This window comes from Metopolophium dirhodum, chromosome 1, assembly GCF_019925205.1.
Source record: "Metopolophium dirhodum isolate CAU chromosome 1, ASM1992520v1, whole genome shotgun sequence".
Classification (NCBI taxonomy): domain Eukaryota; kingdom Metazoa; phylum Arthropoda; class Insecta; order Hemiptera; family Aphididae; genus Metopolophium; species Metopolophium dirhodum.
In genome coordinates, this window is record NC_083560.1 from 145,236,716 (window position 1) to 145,252,691 (window position 15,976).

General features: G+C 24.2%; 1 protein-coding gene across 1 annotated transcript; it reads left to right on the forward strand.

Moving 5' to 3' along the window:
* The first annotated feature begins 1,126 nt into the window (after positions 1 to 1,126).
* On the forward strand, positions 1,127 to 3,361 carry LOC132933138 (uncharacterized). The gene is made up of 2 exons (XM_060999458.1): positions 1,127 to 3,100; positions 3,188 to 3,361. Exons 1-2 carry the CDS (start codon positions 1,127 to 1,129, stop codon positions 3,359 to 3,361), a joined length of 2,148 nt encoding a protein of 715 aa, XP_060855441.1.
* The last annotated feature ends 12,615 nt before the right edge of the window (positions 3,362 to 15,976 follow it).

The following is a 15,976-nucleotide window of genomic DNA, read 5'->3' on the forward strand; positions in this document are numbered from 1 at the left end:
TCGTGTAAAAATACATCTATAAAATTTAATTTAGTCGTGGATAGTGTTTACGAAAGAATTATTACACAAGAAGTACAGGATATTGCATTCAAAACTTTTAATGTTCTTGCATGTAATTCATCTAATTTTAAAAAAATACTAAACGATATGTTCAATAAATTGTTGCGGGAAGAGACAGATTTTACACAGAAAGGTTCTGGATGGACGCTTAAGGTAATAGAAACATTACAGTTGAGAATCAATATAGTGAATCCTCTTAAAGGAGGAACATATATTGATTTACCTAAGTATATTAAAGATAAAAGAGCGATTATTAATGTGAAAAATAGTGATAATAAATGTTTTAAATATGCATTATTATCCAAGTTTGATAATCGCTCTAATAAAACTAATTTTCATGAAAAATATTTTAAGATGTTAGAGTTAAAAAGTAGTTTAAATTTTAAATGTGTTGATTTTCCAACACCAATCAGTCAGATACCTAAATTTGAACGTATAAACAATATTTCAATAAATATTTATAGTTTGAATGACAAAAAAAACTATTTTTCCCTTGTATGTATGTAATACCGAAAGATATGATCATTTTGACCTATTTTTGTATAATAATGATGAAACATCGCATTATTGTTATATTCATAATTTTTCAAGATTAATCAGAAGTCAGAAAACGAAAAATTGTTCGAAGCTAATTATTTGTAAGAGATGTTTCACAACTTTTGGTACTCAACCGTGCAAAAGTAAGCTTTGGGGTGTAGAAGGATTAAATGAACATCGACGCAATTGTGGAAAGAATCCGTTGGGGAGGCCTATAATGTTTGAAGAGGGGGATGATGATTTCATCTATTTCAAAGGTTATAAAAAAACGCAGAGGATTCCATTTGTCATTTATGCAGATTTTGAATGTATATTAATACCTAAACAACCTAATAAATTCATTAATAGACGTAAAAAACAAAAAAATCAGAAAACTCATGTTACACATTTACATGAAATTATGAGCTATGGGTTTTATGTAAAAGTTGACTATAGTATTATATCGAAAGAGCTGGTAAAACAGTTTGAAATTCCGACGAAAGTAATTATTTATAGAGGTAAGAAAGCTGCAAAAAAATTTATGAAAAATATGATCGATATTGGAAATGAAATTAATAAAATTTATCAAATTAATACACCGATGGACAAATTAACTGATAAAGAGGAACAACGTTTTCAAAGAACCAAGTTCTGTCAAAAATGTTCAAAACATTTTAAAAACAATAATTTGGTTAAAGTTCGAGATCACTGTCATTTTACTGGCAAATATAGGCAATGTCTCTGTCTTCAATGTAATTTCGAAATAACTAGTCCATCGTTCGTTCCAATATTCTTTCATAATTTATCTTATGATAGTCACTTCATAATTCGGGAACTAGGTTGCGATGATAAAGATATTCATATTATTCCTAATTCATCGGAAAAATATATATCCTTTAGCAAGGAAATCGCACCTAGATTTAGTATTAAATTTGTCGATACATTCCGTTTTATGAGTGAGTCGCTAAGTAAACTTGCAGCCAATTTATCTGAAGATAAGTTGAGGTTTAGAGAAACCCTAAAAATATTTTCAATCAAATCATTAGATTTAGTTACACGGAAAGGAGTCTTCCCTTACGAATATGTCGATAGTTGGAGTAAATTAGACAATGCTTTTTTACCATCAAAGCTTGAATTTTATTACTCGTTAACAGATGAACAAATTAGTGATGAAGATTATAGACATGCAAAAAATGTATGGAATACATTTGACGTAAAGACTTTGGGTGAATATAGCGATCTTTATTTAAAAACTGATGTTACCATACTAGCTGACGTGTTCGAAAATTTTAGAGACATATGTTTATCTACTCTCAGAATAGATCCTGCTCATTATATGACTGCCCCTGGATTTGCTTTTGATTGTATGCTTAAGTATACAAAGGTTAAATTAGAGAGGTTAAAGGATTATAATATGTTACTCTACTTCGAAAAATCAATCCGAGGCGGTATTTGTCAATCAACTAAAAGATATGCTAAAGCAAACATACCAAATATTGAAGGATTGGACTATAATTCGAATGAACCGATTACTTGGATTACATATCTCGACTGTGTAAATTTATATGGAAAGTCTATGTTGACAGAACTACCTTTTAAAGATTTTGAATGGGTTGATGATCTCGACATAGATGTAACTAAAATTTCTGAAGATTCTGAAGTAGGATATATATTAGAAGTTGATATCGAGTACCCTAAACATTTACATAAAACCCATAATGATTTTCCGTTTTTACCGTTTAACGAATGCCCACCGAATTCGAAAGTTGAGAAATTGTTAACTACTCTATCACCGAAAAAAAACTATATTGTACATTACAAAAATTTAAAACAAGCGATTTCTCACGGTCTTAAATTAGTAAAAATTCATCGAGCTATCCGCTTTTCACAAAAAAAATGGATGGCATCATACATTGAGTTCTGTACAAAAATGAGAGCAGAAGCAAAAAATGAGTTTGAAAAAAATTTCTGGAAGTTGTTAATTAATAGCGTTTTTGGTAAATGTATGGAGAATGTCCGAGCAAGAACTTCTATAAAACTGGTTTCATCAGAAAAAAAAGCGAATAAACTAATGACAAAAACTAGTTTTAAAGACAGAACTATATACTCTAAAAATCTCATGGCTATTCACCAACATAAGGAAACTATTAAATTCGATAAGGCAATTTATGTGGGATTTGCAATTTTAGACGTTTCGAAAACATTTATGTACGATTTTCACTATAATGTCATGAAGAAAAGGTATGGTACTAAAATTAGTTCTTTATATTCGGATACTGATTCCTTGATATACGCTATTCAAACTACAAATTTTTTCAATGATTTAAAAAATGATTTATTACCATATTTTGATACATCTAACTATCCCAAAGACCATTATTGTTTTAGCGAATTACATAAAAGTCAGCCAGGCTTTTTCAAGGATGAATTGAAAGGAATTATACTTAAAGAATTCGTTTCATTAAGACCGAAATTATATGCGTACAAAACTGTAGACGGTACTGAGGAAAAAAAAGCAAAAGGCGTAAAGAAATATATTATTAAAAAACATATGCAATTCGAAAATTATAAGGATATACTACACGCTTTTATAAACCATTTATCTGTTAAGGATAAATTAACTCACAGGGTCATGAATTTTATCCAATCAAACAAACATGTTGTTCAATCGAAAACAATGAACAAACTTGTTCTAAGCGCTAATGACGATAAACGTTATATAAATGACGACGGGATAAATACTTTGGCTTATGGTCACTACAAACTAGATAAATTATATAATTAAAGAAAAAAAAGACTTGATAAATCTCCAATCGGTATAAACAGAAAGCGCTATCAAACGGTAGTGAAGTAAATTTTTTTTTTTTTTTGTTTTTAAAAAAATTACAAACTGAAAACAAATAATTATTTCAACTTTTTTCTGGCATTTATTATAAAAGTATTACATGTTATACATAAAAAATTATTATTTAAAAATATCTGATGATGTTATCCACGAATTTTGACTTGAATCAAAACCCAACCATTTAACAAACATTTTATTCCCAACTTTTTTCACAATACGTTCAATAAGAAAGGTGTTTGGAAAATTAGTTAATTTAATTTCCTGTTCATAAAAACCACCTAAGATTATATTGTTTGATTCATCCTTTAGTTGATAAGTTACTGGATTTGTCTGTAAAACTTTTGAAACTGTAAATATTTCCGTTGTCCAATTCGGGGTATATCCTTTAGTAAATATATGTTTATACTTAGATATTCGTACTTTATCGTTAACTTTAAATTTTGGTTTATACAATGTTTCAGAAATTATATATGTGTTAAATTTAATTCTGTTTGTATCCATTCGAGCTTCACTAGGTGTACATTTGATTGTTCTGTGTTTTGTGTTATTATAGTTATGTGTAATTTTTGATATTGTATTGTACCAATTCCATGTGCCTGTTGCAGTAAAATGTCTATATATATTATTTTTAAGAGTTCGAATCACACGTTCCGCGATTGAACATTTGATAACACTGTATGAACTGTAATGTTTAATTTTATTTTTTTTCATTAAATCTTGGAATTGGACATTGTAAAATTCTGTACCATTATCTGTCTGTAAAAATTTCGGATTAGCTTTTTTCAATATATTAACCATTCCTTTTGTACATTCTTTTGCTGATTTATTTTTCAGCGGTTCCACAAATACATATTTGCTATATGTATCAGTAGTATATATGTACCAGTCCTGGCACAGTCCATATTATATCAATAAAAGATCACAAAGAAAACAATGTGCAAAAAGATCAGAAAATCTAAATGCAATAATAATTAAAATATTTTTCGCAAAACTTATGAAATGCAATAATAATTAAAATATTTTCCGCAAAACTTAATTATTAAAAATAAAAATCGAAATGCAATAATAATTAAAATATTTTTCGCAAAACTTATGATATTAATAATTAAAATCTAGATGCAATAATAATTAAAATATTTTTCACAAAACTTATGATATTAATAATTAAAATCTAAATGAAAAAATGTATTAAAAACTTATATATTTAACACTCACCCAAATGGGGCACACGTTATTATTATATATTTTTCTAATCTTTTTGATTTTGATTTCTAATTAGTGTATTGAGATGGTCTACAAAATCATTTCTGTCTATTTTTGTTTTATAATGTCCCCAAGCTAATGTATCAATACCATTTTCTAAAATAAATCTTTTATCATCATAAACACTTAAAGCTTTTTTGTTTTGTTCTACAGTAAAAATATCATGTTTCTTAGTTCTAAATAAATTTTGTTTAACATATTTTGATTTTTTTGTTAGTAAACAATTTTCAAAATCATTAAAACATATTTTATTTTCCACAACATTTTTTTTAACACCTTTAGCTTTTTTAATTTCTTTTTCAGAATCTAAGATTCGATGTGAATATAATTTGGATCTTAAACCTATAAATTCAGTCATAATTTTTCCATTTAATTCATCTTTAAACTTGCCTAAGACTTTTTTGTTAACTAAAGGTAAACCATAAATATTATCTTTTGGATAATCTGAAGTGTCAAAATGATCTAACATAATTTTCATATCTTGATAAAAATCATTAGTTTTTATTTCTAATATAAGTGAATCTGTATCTGTATATAACAATCTAACTCTATTTCCATATTTTTGTTTAATTATATTATAATAAAAATCATACATTAACATTTTCGATAAATCTAAAATACACATTCCTACATATATTGGTTGATTGAAAGTTATTTCACATCTTTTCATATGTACTGCAGCTAAATTTTCAGTAAAAATTGTTCTTCGATCAAAATTTGGTTTTGCAATTAATTTTTCTACTTGGAGTGCATAAGAACATAATCTTATATCAACATGATTTCGAACATTCATCATAGTACGTCCATAAACACTATTATTCATTAATTTGAAAAATTCTTTTTCAAAATCATTCTTAGCTTCTGATCTAAGATTAGTATTAAAATCAATATAAACTTTTAACCAAGGAGATTGACTAAATTCTAAAACTCTGTGAATTTTCTCTATTTTTAAACCTAATTTAATATATAATTTTAGTGTTTCATAATGTATTATATATTTTTTCTTATCATACAAAGTTGTTAATAATTTTGGGAGTTGTTTGTCATCAAAATGTCTTTCCGGTGCTAAAGGGAAATCTGAATGTAGATCATGAAGTTCTTCAGGATAAGTTAAATCGACTTCTAAAATATAACCTTTAGATGATTTGTCAGAAATATTCATTACATCAAAATCATTTAGATTATCAACCCATTTGAAATCTCCAGTAGGTAAATATTTACTCATTGCCCAACCGTAAAGATTATTTGCATCCAAGTATTCTAAAAATATTGATTCCTCTTTTTTTTTAAATTTATCTCCCATATATTTATTATTTGCTTTTGAATATCTTTGACTACATTGAGATAAACCACCTCTGATTCCATTTTCAAACATCAACAATTGATCGACATCTGTTAATAAATCTAATTTTACTTTTGTCATTCTTAACATACTATTCCACGCAAATCCTGGTGTTGTAAAATACCACATAGGATCTAATTTATAATTTTTTAAAGAAATATCTCTAAAATTTTCTATTATATCTGTTAACAATAAAACATCAATCATATTATATAAACTTGTGAATTCACGCATATTTTGTATATTAAACACTTTCCAAATTTTCTGTGAGTTTTCATATTCCTCTTTAGTTATATTTTTATCAATGAGAGAACTATAAAATTTTTCAATAGGAGGTAAACATGTTTCATTAAATTTTTCTTCACAATCCATATACTCATAGGGATAAGCTAACTTTCTAGTAACTAAATCTAAATGTTCTTCAGGAAAATATTTACTAAGTTCTTTAAATTTATTTTTTAAATTTAATTTCGAATCATTTCTTAAATTATTTGTTAACTTGTCTAAAGAACTGGGTAAAAATTTGAATGAATCTATAAATCTTAATTCTGTAGATATTTTTATGTCTTTACCATTCCTAGTTACTACACGTGGTATAATTTTTGAAAAAGAAATATATTTTTCCTCATTATTTGCGAGCATTTTTATTTGTTCATTATCGTTCCCAAATTCTTTTATAAATAGATGGGCATCATAACCTGAAAGATTATGAAAAACAATTGGAATAAAACGTGGATTTTGGTAGTTAAGATTACAGATAGAATGTGCTGCTCCTCTATATTCTCCAGTTAAGTGGTCATGATCCCGAACTTTTCTCATATTTTTATTTTTATTTTCTATTTCGTTTTTAAGTTTATCTTCATACAATTTAAATTTTTTAACATCATCAGTATTTTTATAATATTCAATAGTGTTTTTATATATTTTAAATTTTTTCTCTAACATTGGAGGTATTTCACTTAAATATCTTTCACAAATATGACATTTATTAGATTTATTATAATAATTATTTAATTGTTCTTCATTCAATGATTTCATAGGAACTATTTTATCATATATTTCAGAAATACTTATTTCTTCATTTTTCATACATTCATAAAATACTTGAGCTACGTTTGGACCAGAATATGTTACAGGAGGTTTATAATCACCATTACTATATTTAATATAATAACAAAAATTATTGGGTATATGTTTCTGATAACAATTAGTAAAAGACTCTGTATCATTTGGTTGACAAGTATATATTGGTTTAAGAGTACATTCATAGTCAGCAAAAACCACAAAAGGTACTCTTAAGGAATTATTATATTTTTCAAATACTAAAGTTTTATTATAGGGTTTTGGTAGAACTATTTTAGCAGCTTTATTATTAGCACAATAATGTTTATGTTCATTTAACTTATTTTCTGTATCAAAACTATTTAAACACATTTTACATATTTTTCTTTTATGACCATCTTTTGTCATTTGACTTCCACAAAGTTTCCATAAATCCTTAATCCAACAATAATGACCTTTATTCTCATTATCCTCTCTTAAATACATCAAATCTATATGATTTGTTTTTTCATTTATAGTTACTTCTAATGGTACAATTATATGCTTATTTTTATTTTTTTCTTCTAGGTAGTAAATATTAACAGATAAATTGTTAATTAATTTAACAAATTTTGGAACATCTTTGGTACTTACTGGAAATTCTATTTTAGATTTTTTAATTACATCATCATATTCATTTTCCCATTTTTTATATTTTGTAACTCTTTGTCCATTTTTTTCAACAGGATGTAAAGCTGAGAGTATTGCCCAAAGAAAACATTTATCATCTTCATTTTTAACATTTATAATAGCTTTTTTATCTCCAATGTTTTTAGGTAATTCAATATATGAAGAACCCTTAAAAGGAACATATTTATTTATATTTATTCCCAAACTTAAAATTTCATGAAGTCTCCATTGAGAACCTTTCAATATAAAATCTTCTTCTTCTTGTACAATTTTAATTTTTACTTCTGTATAAAAATCATTTAAGTTAGAATTTTTTGTTAAGATTATATTTTGTGTTTTAAAATTTTTTTCCTCATATTCCATATTTTTTTTATTTTTACCTCTCTTATATATAGCAATAAACATAATATTAACTTTTAAATTTTGTTTCTTTAATTCATGTTTAACTCGTCCTATTACTGGATTATCTAAACGATTTAAAAATGTTTGTATATCTTTAATACCCATATTATTTTTAATAATATAAGTTTTTAATCTACTTTGAAATGCTGTTTCTTCATTTTTTAAAATAGGTCGAATCGTGTTGTTTATTTCAAATATTTCTTCATTAAAATTAAAAACTCTATGTGATTTAGGTATTATCTCTCTTGATATTCTTGGTCTTATACCATTATTTTGATGACGAATAGACTGTAAATGTTTAGACCAACTGTTGTATTTAACTGTTAGCTTACAAATATCACAAGTTTTATCTGTTTTTGGTATTCTCTCTTGTTTTGTTCTTACATTTTTTGTTGTTGTACCTCTGTATGTTCCTCTAAATCGAGGTATAATTGTTTGATCTGGATCATTGTTTTGATGACGAATAGATTTCAAATGTCTAGACCAATTTTTGTAACTAACTGTTAAGTTACATTTTTCACAAGTTTTGTTATCCATTTTATTATTGTTAACATTTCCTTTAACACTTGTTTCAATTTTTTTATTATCCATTATTTATTATAGATAATATTATTATTTTTTTACATTCAATTTTTTAATAAAAATAATTTTTATTAAAAATAATATTTAAATAATATTAAGATCCCATACTAAATTCACACATTTTAATATTTCCTAAATCTTGAACAATCTTAATATCGTCTAGATAATAGTGATTATAATCATCTGTTGCAATAATTTGATCATTGGCTATATGACAAAGTTCTAACCAAGTTGGTGAATGTAATAGTTTAGAAACATAAGGCTTTCCATTTCCAAAACCATCATCTCCTTGATTAATAATGAAAATATTTCCATCAATTGGAATTTTATTTAGATTATATTTAACACTCTCAGAATATTCATAGTATTCAAAAGCACAAAATTTCACATAACATTTATTATTTTTTTTTTGTATACTTTTTTTTATTTCATTTCGCATTACTTTCAAAAAATTAAAATTTTTTAGTCTATATTGATTAATTGGTACACCATTATATTTTGTATTAACTCTACAAGGTAAAATTGTTTGATCTATATCATTTTTTTGATGTCGAATAGATTTCAAATGAGCAGACCAACTTTTGGAACCAATTGTTAAATTACATTTATCACAAGTTTTAGCAGGATATATTTTTTTATTTAATACATCCATTTTATTATTGATATCAATTTCTTTAACTAAAGATTCAATTTTATTTAATCCTTCCATTCTTTATTATAGAAAATATTATTTTTTTTTTTACATTCAATTTTTTAATAAAATAATTTCTATTAAAAAATATCATTTAAAATTTTGTTTTTTGTAACTCTTGGTTATAAAAACTCCCTATAATCTCTTCATTGTTTAAATCTATAATTTTATAAGTAATAGGATTTGTGTATAAAATTTCATTAACTATAAATATTTCTTTTGTCCAATTATTACTATATTTATTACCAAATGTTTTTTTAGAAGCTGTTATTCTTACTCTATCACCTACACTAAATTTAATTTTTGGTTTAGGTTTGTTTTTTGTAGAAAATAATTTATGAAAAACATCATCTTCGTTAGATTTATTTACTTCACAAGGTCTCATACCAATAGATCGATGTATGTCTTTGAAATTATATTCATATATTAAACTTTTTAAAATTTTAATCCATTTTTTAGAATTTGTAACTTCAAAATGTAATCTCATTTTACTGTTTAATGTTCTGTTAAATCTTTCAATAATTGACGATTTTTCTTCATTTTGGGTGTGATACATTTTAATTCCATATTCTTGCAAAACTTTTTTAAAATGTTTATTTTCAAATTCCAAACCTTTATCTGCGTGGAGTAATTTTGGTGCTTGATGATTTTGTGATATAGCTTGTTTTATTATTTTTTGAAATGTTTCTGAAACATTAATTCCATCTTTCTTTTTGACTTCTAAAGCCCAAGAAAATTTTGAAAATGTATCTATAACAGTTAATATATAAGAATAACCCTCATTTTCATCAGAATAATTTCTCATTATAACTAAATCAGCAGCCCATAAATCATCAATACCTTTAGTAATTATTCTTCGTTTAGGAAATTTTTTTCTAACTGGTTTATGAAGTTCTTTAGCTAATATCATTTTATCTGGGTCATTTAATTTTTTATTGGAAATATTATGTCCAATTGTAGGATTTTTTATAAATTTACTTTTATTTGTGTTACATTTAAAACATATTGATGAGATTCTCCATCTACCATTAACTGTTTGAATTTTATTTGCATTAATATTTTTTGTTTGAATTTTACATTTAAGACAATATATAGTTTCGTTCATTTTTTATATTTATATTGAAAAAAATTTTTTAAATAGAAACTTTTTAAAAAAATTATTGAAAATAAAAAAAAATTATATTTTCTAATATAAATAAGAAATGGAAATGGAAAACTTTAAAGATGCTTTAAATAAAATGAACAATGGATATACATTTATAAAATTTAATGATTTGGAACAAGGAAAACCATACAAAGTAAATAAGTTCATAATGATTGATACAAAGTTTGGAAAAAGAATAAGTGTTGTATTAAACGATGAATATATGTTAAATTTACCAGAAAGATATACAAATGAATTTACAGAAAACAAAATAACACGGTATAATACATGTTCGGAAACAAAATTGAATCTTATTTATAATTGTGAAAAAATTTTAAAGAATGGGAAAACAAGACATGATTTTGATTTTAAATAAAAAAATAAATTTACTTTTATAAATGGTATTTATAAAAGTTAAAAAGGGTTGTATTCATTTAAACAAACCTATTCACAATAATGATAGTGATCATTTTTTAGGTCTCTATTCATTAGTTTTGAAAGGCAACAATTTTATTAATATTGAATCAGAGTGTTGTATAACAATTAAACAGAATATAATACATATAAAAACAGGTAGATATAGTATTGAACAATTGAACAAAGAAATAGAACCACTTATTATATCATTTTCTGATGAAACTAATAGAATTACAATCAAATCTCCTTGTTATTATAAATTAGATGAAAAATTAAAAAAATATTTAGGTTTTAATGGTAATATAGATTTTTCAATGACAAGTGAGAAAAAAATGTACTTTCCTATTGATGGTGAATATTACATAAATATTGAAAAAGAATGTGAATTTAGATTAGGTCGAAATGGTCAAATCCCACTAGGTACAATATTTATTGGTATTTATTCAATAGGTGAAATTGAAAATTTATTTAATTCATTCGGAACTAAATTTGTGGAAAATTTTCCTAAAATAAATCTTTAAATAAATAAAAATTTATTAAAAATAACTGCTTCAATTGGTCTGTGGTTTGATGAATATTTATCAAATTGTTTAGGCTTTAATTTTATAAAAAAATTAATCCCTATTAATAAAACATGGCCTAAAGGGAAAGAAATTGTATTAGGTGTTGTGTATACAGCACCAGATATTGCTTATACAGTAATAGGAATAAAAACTCCACAATTTTACACTCAAGGTTTCTTAAAAGAAATAAATGGTATTATTTCTAATGAAAATAGTAAAACATTATTAAAAGGAAATTATTCAATTGAGCATTTAAATATCTTATTCAATTCGATTATGAAGTTGGAAAATAATGGTGATTACATTAAAATAACAACAAAAGATTATTTTTCATTTGATAAAGATTTAAATTTAAGTTTAGGATTGAATGATACAATACATACACATTATGGAGAAAATTCATCATTAAATAATAACAACAAAATATTAGAAGTACATTGTAATATAATTGAAGAATCTATTACACATCATATTGATGAGCTATCTCATTATGATGAAGTTTTATTTTTATTTCAATATAATTCTAATAGTGCTTTGATTAAACCTCATAAAATGATATATAGACCAGTGAGTAAAAATCGGTTTCAAAAAATAGAAATTTATATTTTAGATTTGAAAGGTAATATTGTTAATTTTGATGAAGAATTTATTGGTGTTCTTGATCTAATCAAAAAATAAATATGAAAAGTTTTTTTTCAAGATAAAATATCTTGAAAAAATAAAGTATGGAACGATCTTTTTTATAAAACTTCCTCAACTATTCCTCTTTCAATATCAAACGTATACACTGCACTAGAAATTAAACAAACATAACAAATTGTGTTCTCAGGTAAATTTTTACTGAAATCTACGTTTAAAATTAGTGTACAGTTGGTGACCGCAATTTGACTTTGGTGTCTACTCATGTTAACAACAAAAAATGGTCTCTTTTTAAACATTTGTTTATCTAAATACATTAATGGATTTTCTTCATGTGATTTATAATAGGTTTTTTTATAACTCATATGATCTTCATATGCTTGACAAATTTTCAAATCATTAAAATCAAGATTTTGCAATTCATTAGGATATTTTTTTCCATTAACTTTAAAAGAATAATTTACAACATTACAATCATCAAAAAAAGCAGCATTACTATCTTGATTGTCTAGTTTATTTTTTTGAAAATAAACAACACCAAAAAATGGATGTTTATTATTTCGATAATTAGATGATAAATCGTATCTTATATTTTTTCCAGTAAGATTTCTGATTTCAATACATTGCCATTTTTTAAAATCTAAAATAAACGGTTTCTTAATTAATTCATCAACTATTTGAATTTTTGTTATTTCATCATATTCTATATTTTGCATTTGAACTTTTAATTCTAAAATATTAACTTTACCACGTTTTGCTTTAACATTTTTTGACTCTGCTGTAGCTTCAGTGTTTGTTTCTAGAATCAATGCATCATCATCAGTATTTCTCGTAAAAATTATTTCAAATCTAGCATTGTAAATTTGTTTTATATCTTTCATTGACCCTAAACCTAAGTGTGATAAAGGAATGATGAGCTCAACACTTCCTCCTCCTTCAGATGTAGATTGAAATCCTGAATTTTGTGTAGGACCATTTCCATCAACAGCATAACTCATATAACCTTTTACTGTACTTAGTCTTCCAGTATTCTCACTTTCATCTATAATTTTATTATTTAATTTAATTGTAATTTTTTGAAACAAAAATGCTCCACCATTATCAGATAACATAACATTAGATTTTGCTGGATATTTAGTACCATCTTCTTGTACATATTCAAGTAATAAATAAAGTTTTGAATTTTTAACATTCAGAAATTTATCTTTACCATCTACTATAACTATTGTATTTCGGTTTGGTTTATTTAATTCTGTTGTGATTTGAGGTATATAACTTTCATATTGGCTATTTATTATATAATTATCATATTTATTTAAAATATTTTCCATTTTCTTATTTATATTACCAAATATATATTTTTTTTTAAATAAATGGATAAAGTAAAAGTAAAATTTTTTATTGAAGATGAAAATAAAAAAAAATCTTTATTTGAATTACCTTCACGTGTTTTAATTATAGGACCATCTGGTTGTGGTAAAACAAACTTGTTGTATAATCTGATTATAAATTATTGGATTCCTTATTTAAATCTATATATTTTTACAAAAAATATTGATCAACCAGCCTATAAATATATTAAAAAAATATTTGATGATATACCTTCTATAAACACATATTTTTCTAATAATGAAATAATATCTGTAGATGATTGTGAAGAAAATAGTTTAGTGATTTTTGATGATTTTCTAAAAGAAAAACAAGACATGATAATTGAATATTTTATAAGATCAAGATCAAAGAATATTAGTGTTATTTATTTAACACAAAGTTATACTTCAGTAGATATAAAAACAATAAGAAATAATTTGAATGTTTTAATTGTTTTTAATCAATCAAATTATTATATTGAAAAAATATGGTCCGATTTGATTAGTGAAGATGTACCTTTAGAAAAATTTAAAGAAATTAATAGAACTTATTGTAAAAAATATGATAAAAAAAGTAAAACAAAATCATATGGTTTCATAACAATAGACTTGATAAAAAATTTAATCTATGACAGTAAAGGTAATACAATTTTATAAATCGATGAATGATTATGTTTTATTTTTATTTTGTATAATAAATGGATATTAAACAAATTCAAAAAGAATTAAAAAAAAAAATTAAAAAAAATGTTACATTTGAAGATCAAACACAAAACAATTCCAAGGTAGGAAATAATTTAAAAAACACATCAGATGTAAAGATTCAGACAATAATTAATAAGAAAAAAAAATTACAAAATAGGTTTAAAGATGTATTATTAAAACCTAATGAAAAAGAGACTGTTATTATAAAAAAAGATGATGAAGGTGAAGATGAAGATAATATTAAAAAAGAAAAAAAACAATTAAAATCTACAGATGTAAATAAAATAATTAATCTTAAAAAAGATTTACAGGGTAGATTTAGAAATACAGTTGTAAAACAAAAACATGTAATTGAAGAACAACAAAAAAAGTTTGGACCAATAATAAACGCATTAACAAATGTTAATACAACAATGAATGCAGTTAAAGATGTTGCTATTAAAACTGAAGGAGACATTCAAAAATTAAATAAACCCTATTATTATCAACCTAGAAATCCAGAATTAAAAAGATTAACAAGTTCAGAAGAGACTTTTGGAACTCCAAAATATTCTAGTCAAAAATCAACAAGTAATTCTCCATTACCTAAAAATGTTATAAACTTAGGTGCTATTTCGACAAGATATTTACCAACTGTAAAAGATACTAATTCTTTTGGAATATATTATAATAAAGAAGATGATATTCATATGATTGGAAAAGATAAAATAAATTTTGAAAATGATAATATAATTTTAAATGGAAAAACATATACAGGAACTCTAGGTTTGTGGAGATTATTAACTCATGTAGATACTACCAATCCGAAATTTTATACAGATGATGATTTTAATATTTATAAAAATATATTAATTGAAACTAATTCTATATATCAAAACAATGATCCTTCAACGAAAAGAGCTAAATCAAGTCGTGGTGAAAAATATAATGATATGATTAAAAACATTTGGAGAGAAATGAATGGAATTAAAACGAATGAAAATGATGAAGAAACTACGGATAATAAAAAGAAAGAAACTACTGATAATAAAAAAAATAATAAAAAAATTAATAAAAAGAAAGAAAATAATGATGATAATGAAATTATGGAAAAGAAAGAAAATAATGAAATATTAGCTGAAGATAATCAAATAGGGGAGGGTTTAAAGAAATACACAGAAAATCGTATTGAATATCGTTATATTAGTAATGTAAACCAAGTTATAGATAATTTACAGTTTATTTCTGCAGAGGAAAGAGCTGGAAATAATAATTTTAAAAACGAAAAACTCGGTATTCTTCATTTGTTTCAAATAATTATGGAAAACCATATTGATACTCCTGAAGGTATTGAATATTTACTAAAATATGTAACTTGTTTACCAAAGGATGTGAAAAATATATCAAAAGAAAAAATAATTAAACGTATACATTTTATATCAATTGAAGAAAGTACAGGAAATAATATTTACCATGATGAAAAACTTGATATTCTTAATATTTGTATTAGAGAAATGGAAAAATTAATTGATATACCTATTATTGGTGCAGATTATTTATCATCATATGTTTCATGTTTACCAAAGAAAATTATTACAGGTTCAGGAATTGTTAATTTTCTTTTGAATTGTTCAAGTTTACCTCAAATACATTGGCCTGGTTATAATTATTTAGGACCGGGAACAAAGTTAGAAATAATATAAAATAATATAGAGGGTGTTTTATGT